General features: G+C 40.8%; 1 protein-coding gene across 2 annotated transcripts in view; it reads right to left on the bottom strand.

The window, feature by feature from the left end:
* Nucleotides 1-1287: 1287 nt before the first annotated feature.
* The window catches only part of SOS2 (SOS Ras/Rho guanine nucleotide exchange factor 2), a 67951-nt gene continuing 55970 nt past the window's right edge, over nucleotides 1288-13268 (bottom strand). The window contains exons 17-23 of one of the 2 annotated variants that reach the window (XM_029078694.2): nucleotides 11459-11576; nucleotides 10624-10796; nucleotides 8937-9053; nucleotides 6728-6989; nucleotides 4731-4772; nucleotides 3565-3674; nucleotides 1288-3075 (exon numbers count right to left, since the gene is read on the bottom strand). In XM_029078694.2, coding sequence (XP_028934527.1) covers nucleotides 2563-3075; nucleotides 3565-3674; nucleotides 4731-4772; nucleotides 6728-6989; nucleotides 8937-9053; nucleotides 10624-10796; nucleotides 11459-11576 — 1335 coding nt within the window. In that variant the 3' untranslated portion in view covers nucleotides 1288-2562. The remainder of the gene's footprint in view (nucleotides 3076-3564; nucleotides 3675-4730; nucleotides 4773-6727; nucleotides 6990-8936; nucleotides 9054-10623; nucleotides 10797-11458; nucleotides 11577-13268) is intronic. The other variant, XM_029078695.2, reaches the window with a different exon arrangement.

Here is a 13268-nt window from a genome sequence, read left to right as displayed (position 1 = left end):
CCGCCCATCCGGCGGCCCCTAGTGGCGGCTCGTGGTAAAGCCGCCCTCGGGCCACGAGGCCCGGCCTTCATTCATTCATTCATTCAATCAATAATAATAATCATGTTGGTATTTGTTAAGCGCTTACTCTGTGCACTGTTCTAAGCGCTGGGGTGGATACAGGGTAATCAGGTTGTCCCACGTGGGGCTCACAGTCTTAATCTGTGGGGAAACAGCGTGGCGCAGTGAAAAGAGTCTGGGCTTCGGAGTCAGAGGTCATGGGTTCGACTCCCTGCTCTGCCACTTGTCAGCTGTGTGACTGTGCGCAAGTCACTCAACTTCTCTGTGTCACCTCATCTGTAAAATGGGGATTAACTGTGAGCCTCACGTTGGACAACCTAATTACCCTGTATCTATCCCAGCGCTTAGAACAGTGCTCTGCACATAGTAAGCGCTTAACAAATACCAACATTATTATTAATCTCCATTTTACAGATGAGAGAACTGAGGCCCAGGGAAGTGAAGTGACTTGCCCACCATCACACAGCTAACAAGTGGCAGAGCCTGGATTAGAACCCATGACCTCTGACTCCCAAGCCCAGGTTCTTTCCACTGAGCCACGCTGCTTCAATAATAATAATAATGTTGGTATTTGTCAGACACTATGTGCCAAGCACATAGTCCCACGTGGAGCTCACCGTCTTCATCCCCATTTGAACTGAAGCCTAGAGAAGTTAAGTGACTGGCCCAAATTCATACAAGTGACATGGTAGGGCCGGATTAGAACCCATGACCTCTGACTCCCAAGCCCGGGCTCTTTCCACTTAGCCACGCTGCTTCTCAGTCAATACTGAGCACCAACTGTGTGCAGAGCACTAGACTACGTGCTTGGAATGGACAATTTGGCAACAGATAAGAGACCATCCCTGGCCCCCGCTGCACACCCGAACCACACTCACCCTTTGAAATAGAGCTCTAGAAATCGAGCTTCAGCTCCTTCAGCTCGGGTTCTCACGGCGGCCGATGGCAGCTTCTCCAAACCAATGCGAGAACGTTAAAAAAATAAAAATCAAATTTTAACCAGACAATGACCCACTTTAGTAGCTTACTAAAATGGAGAGATGAGCTGTGCCGTGTGGCTCATTTACACTTGGAAGTTACTGGGGTGAAAAGCTCAACTGGGGTCGTATCCTAAGATGTAATTTGGACTACAAGATGATATTGGCTCAGACTTTGAGGGACACACATTGCAAGAACTGGTCATTAGAAGGAATCCTGTGCATTATAAGGAACGCAGACATTTTAAAATCTTTTACAAATTAAGACTGGGGTGATTTATTAATCTTGTTAAAGAACTCTGATACAAAGCACAGTAAAAGGCCACAGACCAGGAAATAAAACAAGTGGCTTTTGGCCACTTTTACAACTGCTGCTACAGTACTACCTTAAAAACATTCCTTCTCTCATCAATCTGCACAACTAAGTAGCCCAAATGGCAAAGAAAAATTTCATTCCTTTGGCTGTTTAAAAAGTTTAATATAGTTTTAGTGTTTGCTGGTTTAAATACTACCAATCTCCAAAAAATATATATATATATTTTAAAATCACTGTAAATGCAATGAGATCTAGAGAGAAAGTTATTGGTTTGGAGGCAAAACTCAGTTCCTAAGCCACAGAAAACTTTCCTCTGAACGTGTGAGTTTGCAAAGTAGCAGACTGTTTTATAAGCCGCAAGTCACTTACATTTATACAGGTTATTAGCGTTATCTGAAATATACAATATAAACAAAACTGTACATACATGGCATATTAGCTTTTTTCTCCAAAACAGTAGGCAACTCATTAGCTTAAGACACTTTTGCCTGCCAAAATAAAAGGCACATTTGCACAGGATGCATGCTAAATACGAAGATCTTTTTCCAATAACTGGGTAAGGTACCCAATAAGGTAGCCCGTCTACACTGCCAAAATAACCAAAACCTATAAATGCGTTCTGACCCCTTAATTTTATATCTTCAAATTAGTTTTCCCTTGTCTTTGTCTTCAGCAGCAAATCAATGGCTATATTTTTTAAGTCAAAACATTGCAGAGTTTGAGACGAGTGGTTATTATTCACAACGCTCCAGTAGGTATTCACAAATTTAGAAGATGAGGCCCCTGTACACGTGTGAATCCATGGTCTTAAAAAGGCTTCTGGTTTGCAGATTTGAAAAATGCCACAAATGCACCTTTTATTTTTTCTTTTGGCCCAGTGCAGTCAGCTGTCAGTTTAATTCATTTAGTGTAATCTTCAGTGCAAACGGAGAGTTCTTTATACTGGCCTAACTGTTGGCGGCACTGAAGATCCAAGACAAGGCAATGCTATGGACCACCTGAGGGAAACGCTGAAGGAGCATGGAGACGTGCATGGTTTTTTTTTTATTTTTCCAATTTAGGGCTTTTCTGGAGCAGGGGGAAAATATCAGCAGCATTTTTGTAAGAGCATTATTTGTAAAAGTACTAAAATACACTGCCTTTTTTGAATAAATAAAAAAGGGACTTTACAAATACTATTCCAGTGTCAACGACTAAATATGGCTAAGGTCATTGAGGAGTTTCTGCATTTTCTAGCAAAGACAGTCTGTGCAAAGGAGGATGAGAAAGCTCCCTCTTGTAAGTCTTTGGAGGCAGTTTGGGTAAATGAGGGCTAGAATTCTGCCTTGGTGGAACCGGGGGAGCTTGAGGATGAGCGAGATTGTTGTGACTGGAACTGAGCATACAGCAGCGGCGTGGTACCCTTGGAGAGGGGGTGCTTGGAGGAGTATTTGGGGAATTTGGACATGTACTGGTTTCTCTGAACCAGTCTGGATCTCTGTGGAGATGTCCCATCGGTGGTGGCTGAAGATTGAACGGACAGTTGACGAAGTGTTCCGGTGGGCGAAGTGGAACTGGTGGAGGAGTATCTGGAAGGGGGTCCCTTGGAGGTGGTGGTGGTGGACTATGAAGAGGTCCTTCAAAAGGACCACCGTATGCAGGAACACGTGGCTTTATCTTTGGAGGTGGCGGCTGTCTTGGTGGAATAGCAGGAGGGTCGTCACCAGATTTCAGATTTCCCTCCAATAAAAAAATTAAATCATCACATACACGATTCGTTCATTTAAAAAAATTCTAGCTTGACTAGCACTAGGGCTTCTAACAGAAGACGTTATTCCAAAATTGAGAAAATTCAGAAATCAAGTCTTAAAATAGGATATTTAAAATCCAAAGGTACAAGAGGCTGATCTGAGATTCAAATTTGTGATCACTCTTAGTAATTTTAACCAATATAAAATATATTGCCAGTATCATATCTAAATGGTTTCTAACTAGTTTTATAAGAAAAGAATATAGGACTTGGGGCAAGGTGTTTGTTAGTTCATTAAAAAATTAGAAAAAATGAGTTCGTAAGGAAGTCAAATTTTGGGTTCTTGGTTTTACACCCTTGAAACTGACACAGATTAAAACTAGTTTATCATTCATAAAACCAAATCGTGTTCCACAATGTTCTTTGAATTCACTATTACATTACAGCATTCCAAACACCTACAGTTGGATGCACTTTGGTACCTTGGAATTTGAAGCGTCCTGATCAAACTTTTTGCGAGGTGGAAGAGGAGGAGGAACCAGTGGCTCTTCACTTAATTTATGTAAACTTCCACATGAACTGAAAAAAGATTCTGAAAAGAAAACAACCATTGTAGCCACAATTTAGCACCTGCTCTAAGAGAATCACTTCCAAAATATTAACAAGAGAATGTTCTTATTCTGCAGAAGTACTAAGAACCTGTCTCCTGCTAATCTAACTCCTTATCCCTAATCTATTTTCTTGTCTGTCTCCCCCTGTAGAAAAAAAAAGATGCATCTCACAAAATGCATTTAGGAAGCCACACCCTCATTCATAACAGATCAATCGCATATTCAAAATTCTTGTATGCAGAGCACCTGTACCCTTTAGAGAATAAACTGTAACAGTTGGCATATGAAATTATATTCCTGGCACATATTTACTACCATTGGATTTTATGCCAAAAAAGGAAAATAAGTAGTGCAGGGTATGATATGCAGATGGCAAGTTGAATTAAATACCCACATTTCCAGGATAGTAGTACCATATGTTTAACTGTAGTTCAAAATGCAGCACAAAAAACTCCAAATCGTGAGAAAAAGGATTTTAAAATGAAAATCCCAGAATGGGATTAAAATTCTCAAATATATCTAATAGAAGTAAACAGTGAATAGCCTGTTATATAAATGGAAAGACCAAGAACAAAGATTCATTTGCCTGTGGTAACAAACTATATCAATGTACGTTATGGATTAAAATGAAATAATTCTGACACTGCAATACTAAGCTTAGTTTACTGCATTCAACTTAAATGTTTAATGCAGTGATTTATTTACTGTAAATAAATTTAATGAGTACTGTAATAAGTAATGTCTCCCCCTCTAGAATGTAAGCTTGTTGTGGGCAGGGAATGTGTCTGTTATAGTGTACACTCCTTAGTGCTCAGTACAAGTGCCCGGCACACAGTAAACACTCAGTAAATACCACTGACTAACAGAAAGACTTTACATGCACTTTTTCTTCCTCTAAACTTTGGCCCAAAAGGTACATTCTGCAATATTCATGCAGCATAAAAAGTGTGGTTGACATTTTTACAATGAAGATATTTTAGTCTGCCACAACTAATTTAAGACTCATGAGAAATGTTACAGAAAAACTGAATACTCACTTGAATGGGGCAAGAGAACTGGAGCAAAGATGCTGTTGCTTCCTATGGTGGAAAAAAACACAGATTTTAAAACAAATGGCAGTCTTAATCTAGCATTCTTCAGTTTTATATATATATATAGAAGGCACTGAATGAGAAGCAAGCAGAATATTTTTATTTTAAACGACACACAAACACAGAGGACTGTTTTATGCTGGAATATCCAGGCTGAAAAGCAAATAACAGGTACTCAAATAAATATTAACAATCATCAGCAGATTAATAGAGAGAAGAGGGTTTTTGTTTTTTTTTAAGGAGTCACCCTGGCCCTGCCAGAAGCAACCAGTTGTTTACAACCTCTAAGTATTCGCCCCTGGAACCAAGTCATTAAAGAACCTCCCCTCCTTCAGCTTTCCCTTTTCCCGATCCCTCTCAATTCCTCTCCGCTCCAGAGCCCATGGCTAAACCCAGGTCCCAAAGTTAATGGATTGGGGCATTTCTTGGTTAAACAAAAAAATGCTGCATATTTTTATATTTAAAATACACACACACACACAAAATCTATTCTGACATATTGTGTTTTCATTACACGATTTGGACTTAACTCAATTCCAAGTCAATCCACTGGGCTGTAAATTTCTTAATCAATCAATGATATTTATTGAGGGCTTACCGTGCAGAGAGCATTGTTGAGGGTAAGGATCCAGTCTACTAACTCTATGGTATTGTACTCCCCCAAGGGCTTAGTACAGTATTCTGCACATAGTAAACACTCAATAAATATCACTGACCTGCTCTGGTGCTCTGGTGCCCAGACTTCTCTATCACCGTTGATGGCACGACCATCCTTCCCGTCTCTCGGGCCCGCAATCTCGGTGTCATCCTTGACTCGTCTCTCTCGTTCACCCCACACATCCTATCCGTTACCGAGACCTGCCGGTTTCACCTCTACAATATCGCCAAGATCCGCCCTTTCCTCTCCACCCAAACGGCTACCTTACTGTTACGGGCTCTCGTTATATCCCGGCTAGACTACTGTGTCAGCCTTCTCTCTGACCTCCCTTCCTCCTCTCTCGCCCCGCTCCAGTCTATTCTTCACTCCGCTGCCCGGCTCATCTTCCTGCAGAAACGATCTGGGCATGTCACTCCCCTTCTTAAACAACTCCAGTGGTTGCCTATCGACCTCCGCTCCAAACAAAAACTCCTCACTCTAGGCTTCGAGGCTCTCCATCACCTCGCCCCTTCCTACCTCTCCTCCCTTCTCTCTTTCTACCGCCCACCCCGCACACTCCGCTCCTCTGCCGCCCACCTCCTCGCCGTCCCTCGGTCTCGCCTATCCTGCCGTCGACCCCTGGGTCACGTCCTCCCGCGGTCCTGGAACGCCCTCCCTCCTCACCTCCGCCAAACTGATTCTCTTTCCCTCTTCAAAACCCTACTTAAAACTCACCTCCTCCAAGAGGCGTTCCCAGACTGAGCTCCTCTTCTCCCTCTACTCCCTCTGCCATCCCCCCTTTACCTCTCCGCAGCTAAACCCTCATTTTCCCCTTTTCCCTCTGCTCCTCCACCTCTCCCTTCCCATCCCCACAGCACTGTACTCGTCCGCTCAACTGTATATATTTTCGTTACCCTATTTATTTTGTTAATGAATTGTACATCGCCTTGATTCTATTTAGTTGCCATCGGTTTTTACGAGATGTTCTTCCCCTTGACTCTGTTTATTGCCATTGTCCTTGTCTGTCCGTCTCCCCCGATTAGACTGTAAGCCCGTCAAACAGCAGGGACTGTCTCTATCTGTTGCCGACTTGTTCATCCCAAGCGCTTAGTACAGTGCTCTGCACATAGTAAGCGCTCAATAAATACTATTGAATGAATGAATGAATGAATGAATGAAACCAAAGTCCGTGCCCATCGGTATGGCATTAGTCAAAGGGTAAGCACTAGAATATGATTTTGAGGATCTTCAAGACCACGTTAGAGCATACATTCTGCTCACTTTCCAAGTGATAGCTAATACTTACCATAGGAACTGTTGAGATCTATATCTAAAAATACACTAAGGTCTGAGGAAGCAGAGACCGGTGGAGTAGATGGTGTGTTTGGAGACGTCGGTGCTGACACTGTTGTCTCGTGCTCAGCTTCAGTAATCCGACTGAAGCTTATCTTACACGGTTCTCTTTCTAGAGGAGTCGGGTGACCTCGTAAAGTGCCTGAGGTAGAGCCATGCCTGCCAGCATTGGGCCTTATTCCAGGAGACTTTAAAGAGAAAGTTGTTTTCCTAGGCTAGAGAAGGTAAATGAGAATAAAATTACTACCCAGAGGTACACTGATATTCTTATAAACCATTCCAGCTTTTTATGAACCTACAGTTGAGACAACTATTGCCAAAGTCTGTGAATTTCTTGTAACTGTATTAAAATATAAAATATATTAAAATCTCTATCTTCATTACAGAACTGGCCCAAATTTTCTAATGGTACTTAATTAGGTAGACACAGTTTCAAGCTCCGGGCTAAGCACTGAGTTTGATTCAAGACGACGAGGTTAGAGTTCTGGGCCCACACAGGTTTTACGATCTAAGAGGAAGGGAGAGCTGGGATCTTATACCCATTTTATGGATGAGAAAAGCAAAGTTCAGAGACCCAGAGTCATACAGCATGCCAGAGGCAGAGTTTGGATTACAATCTGTGTCTCCTGACTTCCATTCCATGGTCTTTGTATTAAACCATGCTGCTTCCTAATTCAAGGGAGAATCAATCAATAGTATTTAATGAACACCTATGTGCAGAGAACTGTACTAAGCGCTAGGGAGAGTACAATAGAGCAGAATTAGCAGACCTGTTTCCTACCCATTAACAAGTTTACAGCATAGAGAGGGAGACAGACGTTAATATGAATAATTCAGAATGTATAATTTAAAGATAGGTACGTAAATGCTGTGGGACTGAGGTGCATATCAAATATCCAAAGGTCATATATCCAAGTGCGCAGATAACGCACAAGGGAGAGCAAGCTGGGGAAGAGAGGGCTTAACTAGGGTAATAAATAATTAATGTGTTATCGTTTTCATGTAAATTTGCTGAAAAAATTTACCTAATCCTCTTTTTCCTATACAACACACCTATCTTGTACCAAAGCCATCCCCTCAGGTTCACACAAATGAACCATCATACATGGAGCCTGTCAAAGCCAGATACTTGGCTAGTGGCATTACCATAGATTTGAGCTCCCAGGGAAAATATAACACCATTATTATTGGGAGTAACATCCGTATTCTTCTTTGATTTCTTACACTACCACCTCCTTGGCTGATACAGATTGACAGATCCAGTTCTCCTTCGTTTACCTACTCCTTCCTCCCACAAGTAAATCTTCACCGGCCAGTGTTGCTTATGAGTTTCAATAACTGGCCTTGTGCTAAAATTTTCACGTGCTAACCTTACAGATTTTAAAATGTAAATACCATTCATTATTGAAAGCATTTTCAAAGAAGTTCTTTTGTCAAAATCTGGAGAAACAGTACTTATATATTAAAACTCACTTGTGGCTCTAGAAATAGAGCTGGAAACGCTCAGGACTCAGGAGGAGGAATGAAGTTTTTAATCACTGTAATTGGGTTCAGTTTGAGGTTCATTGTTTTGTTTTTAATGGTACTGGTTAAGTGCTTACTAGTTAATCAGGCTGGACACAATCCATGTCCCACAAGGGGTACACAGTTTTAATCCCCATTTTACAGAAGAGGTAACTGAAGCACAGAAAAATGAAGTGACTTGCCCAGTGTCATACTTCAGATAAGTACTAGAGCCAGGATTAGAACCTACGCCATCTAACTCCCAGGCTCATGCTCCTTTCACTAGGCCACACTGCAACTCTAGACTTTTCATATCTACTTCTTGGAAAGCGTACTTTAGAGCTTTGAGGCTCCGCTTGGTCCTTGGGATAGAGGACAGCTGGATTGCCAGTTACCTAATACTGTTTTAAAAGATTGCATTTCCCCCTTCCCCTCTATCTTTTTCACTAAAAGGATTGAATATCATTTGTTTCAAGAGCATACAGTAGCTGGAAAGCTGAGAAGAACAGAGGAAGGAGAAGGGGAAAGAATAGCTTTTCAGAAAATGCACTTTTCTCCTGGCTTAATTTTTAAAATTCTGAAAATATAATAATTATTTCAAGGAACTTTTAGTAAATAATAACTGTTTCCCTACTGAAGAACATACATAAAGAACTTACAAATCGAGGTGGCTGTTTGCAGTTTCGGGGTTCAATTTCAAGTGATTTATTGAACAAGTAGTCTGTAAATTCTTTTTCAGATGTATTGCCCATAGGATTGAGATTTTCAAAGAATCCCTAGAATTAAAGACAAACAAAAGTAAGGGTTATCCCCCTGCTCTGTGCCTATCAAATTTCAGATCCACTTCTTGTATCCCAATTTTATAAAGGCTCTGCTCTTCACGAGTATACCGTACTTGACTATATCAAATTAATTACTGAGCACTTACTGTGTTCAGAGCACTGTACTAAGCGCTTGGGAGAGTACAAAACAACACAGTTGGTAGACATGGTTCCTCCCACAACGAGATTACGGTCTAGAGTATATGTGGCAGTTACCTTATAACAGTCAACATCATTCTGTAGGAGTTTTAAGCTAAATTGTGTTTACTATAGGTATAAATACATATTAGAATATATATTTTTATTTAGGGAGTGAGTTAAGAGAAAGGAAGGGGGGAGGTGTGATTGCCTAAAGAGTTGTATTTTCATTGATTTTTATTGAAATTATTTGTGTATTCACTTTAAAATTTACAAACATTACTTTAAATGAGTTTGCCCATTTTTACTCCCTGGGATTCTACAAGAGAGCTTTTGTTTGGGAAAGCTAAACCATTTTTCATTCACTATTAAGAACAAAACCTATCAAAATATGATTGACAAACCAGCGGCACACTTCAAACAATAGTTCGTGAAGACTATTTATCCGCACTTCCACTCTAAAAATATAAGGACACTCACTGTCTCAGAAACAAAAACGCTTCTAAGGTCAAAATATCATTGGGTGCATAGACAAACTTGGAGTAAGGCTTCCTGGAGGGTGGGGAGTAAGGTATGGGGGCTTCTAGGGGACAGGCTGCAAGGAGGCAAAAGTGATAAACAGGTAATTTGGGTGAAGGAATAGGATGTCCCTGTCCTGTATCCAAAGTACAGCAGGGCACCTAAAAGCTCTTGGGCCACAAATCTGGCAGGAAATAATTTAAGCTTCCTGCCCGGCTCTAAGGTGAAGCCCCTTATCAGCCAGGATCTGGGGTTGGTTAGGGGAGAATGAAGCTTGGGCCTGGACTCACAGCCTGCAGAGCAGGGTGAACATTAGGCGAGACCCTCACTTGGCTTCATAATCCTAGAGAAGGCACCTGTACAAGCTCAGAGTCCATGTCTAAGGAGGGTGGGGTTAGAGCCCAACCCTGGCCACAGCTGGAGTCCTGCTTTGAGCCTGTTGGATCATGTGGACAGTGTCCATCCCTGTAGACGTGAATCTGGGTCCATTGTGGACTACCTGGACAGAAGCAAACTGAAAGTGGAGCTACCCATTTTCTTGTTCCACTTTCTCTTGGTCCCATCCTGCTCCGAGGGGCAGGTGCTCTAAGAATGCTACTGATACTGCCCAAAAATCGGGGTGAGGGGGGTGAGATGCTGAGAGCTTCAACTCTCAAACTGTGGTTGCCAAGGGGATTGATAGCTACCCCCTGTATCTCTCAGGAGTTCGTACCCCTGCACTCATGTAGAACATAACCATTCTGTGTAGTTACGCCTTTCCCTCTGCCCTGTATTTTCTGACCCCCAGCCTTCCATAGTATGACATTTCTTGGGTATTTCAGTGGTACTGACTATTCAATATTTTAAAAAGTCATCAAAAAAGACTTACCCTTATTTCTGCTTCAATCCGCAAACAGTAAGGCTGATTCTGATACTGCTGAATTTCTCCAGTAATTTCAGCGACTTTCCTCCTCTTACTGAAGTTGATTAATTCTTTTCCTTGTTTTTTAAGAAAGTCATTATTTCCTTCTTCAGTCTTCAAAATATTTGTTAAATAGATTCCTAACAAAAAAGGATCTGAGAGTTTATTTTCATTGTTCCTGCCACCGGAAGAACAAGTAGCCCCTTCTAGACCTATTAAAATGCCCAAAGAGGGGGAGGGCCAAGTTAAGTTACAGAAAACCACTTAACCATGTGGCTTAATCTAGACTCAAATTTAGTAAAGAAGAGTTAAGCCTGACCCAAAATCCATCTGCCCACATTTGAGAAAATAGGCTTGATATTTGGGAAATGTAAAATCAAGAAATCTAGGTAAAATAATTTTCATAATTTGAACTTCCCCAAAAGGAAAAAAAAACCCAATATGCCTTCATTAAAAGTTTGAATAGGAATATAAATATACTTCTATTTGAATTTTTCTAATTTGAACACAGAAAAATATTTGCAGTTTTATAATCAGATATCAGAACAACCCATAATCCTAGGCACAGATATTGATCTACCCAAGTTATACCATTAAACAAAACAGCCCGTCAACAAAAAAAGTTCTGACAAAAGAGATCTGCATAAAGCATTTAATCAAATAATCCTAAATTGAAAGAGAATGTGCCTGAACATTTTGCAATAAAAATGAATGAAATAGATTCAGTTAACTAGCACTTTATTGTCTAAATGTATTCAACTGAAGAGGAGCATAAACCTCTGTAAGATATGGGCAAAATTACCAAAAAAAGGCACGCAGGGTGGATTGATTGATTTAAGCTTTGCCAGGTATTTTTTAAAGTGATCTTGGCTTAGGTCCACTGCTTCATCCAAAATTCTCCTTTTCCTCTCTTGTAATGCCTAAAGAACAAAAATAAATCTTGATTCTTAATTCAAAATATACAGATTTTAAAAATCTGGACTTCATATACTATTTTTTGTTTCAGTTTGAGTTTTCCACTCCATTATCAGCACTACATATACATTAATTGAAAATCCATGAAAGCATTACAAATTTAGTGCCCCAAATCAAAAAATATATTCATTTTCCCAATAGTTTACGGCTAAAGAAAGGCTAAAATACTTTTAAAGGCTAAAATAACTGTCAATATAGATTCCAAAACTGGACTAAAATTTTCTAGTACTTAGGGTTGGTTTGCATCCCCATGACTGTCTTATAAGTGCTGACTGAAGAGCAAGGAGCAAAAAAGAGTTTTCCTAGATTCATTTAACAAGGACTCAAATGTCACTTAAAAAAACAACCAAAAAACACTTTTCAAAAAGTGTGAAACTTAGGTTCCAGATCCTTCCCATTACTGAAATAGCAATTTTTAAGCATAAGACTAGGTTGCTTCAAATACATCTCACCCTTTAGACTCTATCAGGGAGAAAGAGCTCTGAACAAATCAAAAGGTCCAGCCTTTTAGAACTTGGCCATGCCTGGCCTGAAGTCCTGCTCAAGGTAGGTCACCAGCTGGGCTATCCTGAGGATCATGGTCAAGGACCATCAGCCTGATGTACATCCCTGAATAAGGGCCTGGGGACTCAAAAGTGTAGAAGCAGCTTGACCAAGTGAAACAGCACGGGCCTGGGAGAAAGAAGACACGGGTTCTAATCCCAGCTCTGCTCCCTGTAAACTGTGTGACCTTGGGCAAGTCACTTCACTTCTCTGTGCCTCAGTTTCCTCATTCATTAAATGGGGATTAAATACTGTTCTCCCTCCCTCCCTGAGTCCAAGACTGTCTCCCTGGCCTGATTTATGTTGTATCTACCCCAGCATTTCATGCAGGGCTTGGCCGCAGTAAGGACTTACCAAACACCAAAATAATAATTATAAGATTTCTGCCACCCCACAATGATAGTGCTGTAGTGTGATTCAACAGGAGCCTCTCCTCCACTGCTCTTTCTGCTCCCCATTCCTCTTGGTGAACTCAAGGCAGCCCCAAGGCCAACTGATCTCTTTCCCCAATTGCACTCCATAGTAGTATCTCCATGAAGTCTTCACTCCTTACGGCAACCAAATTCTTGCAACCGCACAAGGCAGTCTAAACTTGCTGCAAATCCAGTTGTTTCCTACTGCTGTTTCTTTTTTAAAAAATTTTTGCCTGCCTCATACAAGCTCATGCAAAGTTTTAGGGTGAATCCACAAAGAGGGTGATCAAATCATGGGAGGACGATAAACAATGACAAAAAGATGAGTCTATGCAGAAAGAAGTGGTAAATTGCTGAAATGCCAGAAGGGGGGAAAATAGGAAGGGTAAATAAGAGCTTGTTCTTAAAACTAATAAAAGATGATTGGAAATAAAGAATGAGAGGGAATCTAGTGTGAAAGGACTATATTCTTGATTAAGAATATTAGTTGTACTAAACAAAGGATGAGCAAAGGATAATTGAAATTGGCCTAAACAAAACTGAAAATGGTGACTACTCTTTCTCCTTCACACTCCATAGGTGAATTTTTTTATTCCCCCCTCCCAAATATTAATCTGAATCAATGCAGTAAAAAATCATGTAAAGCAAAAGATGACCTATGTTTATAGACAAATCCTATGC

This window comes from Ornithorhynchus anatinus, chromosome 14, assembly GCF_004115215.2.
Source record: "Ornithorhynchus anatinus isolate Pmale09 chromosome 14, mOrnAna1.pri.v4, whole genome shotgun sequence".
In the NCBI taxonomy this organism is placed as follows: Eukaryota; Metazoa; Chordata; class Mammalia; order Monotremata; family Ornithorhynchidae; genus Ornithorhynchus; species Ornithorhynchus anatinus.
Note: the sequence above shows the minus strand (reverse complement) of the source record. Positions and strands in the feature narration are given on the sequence as shown.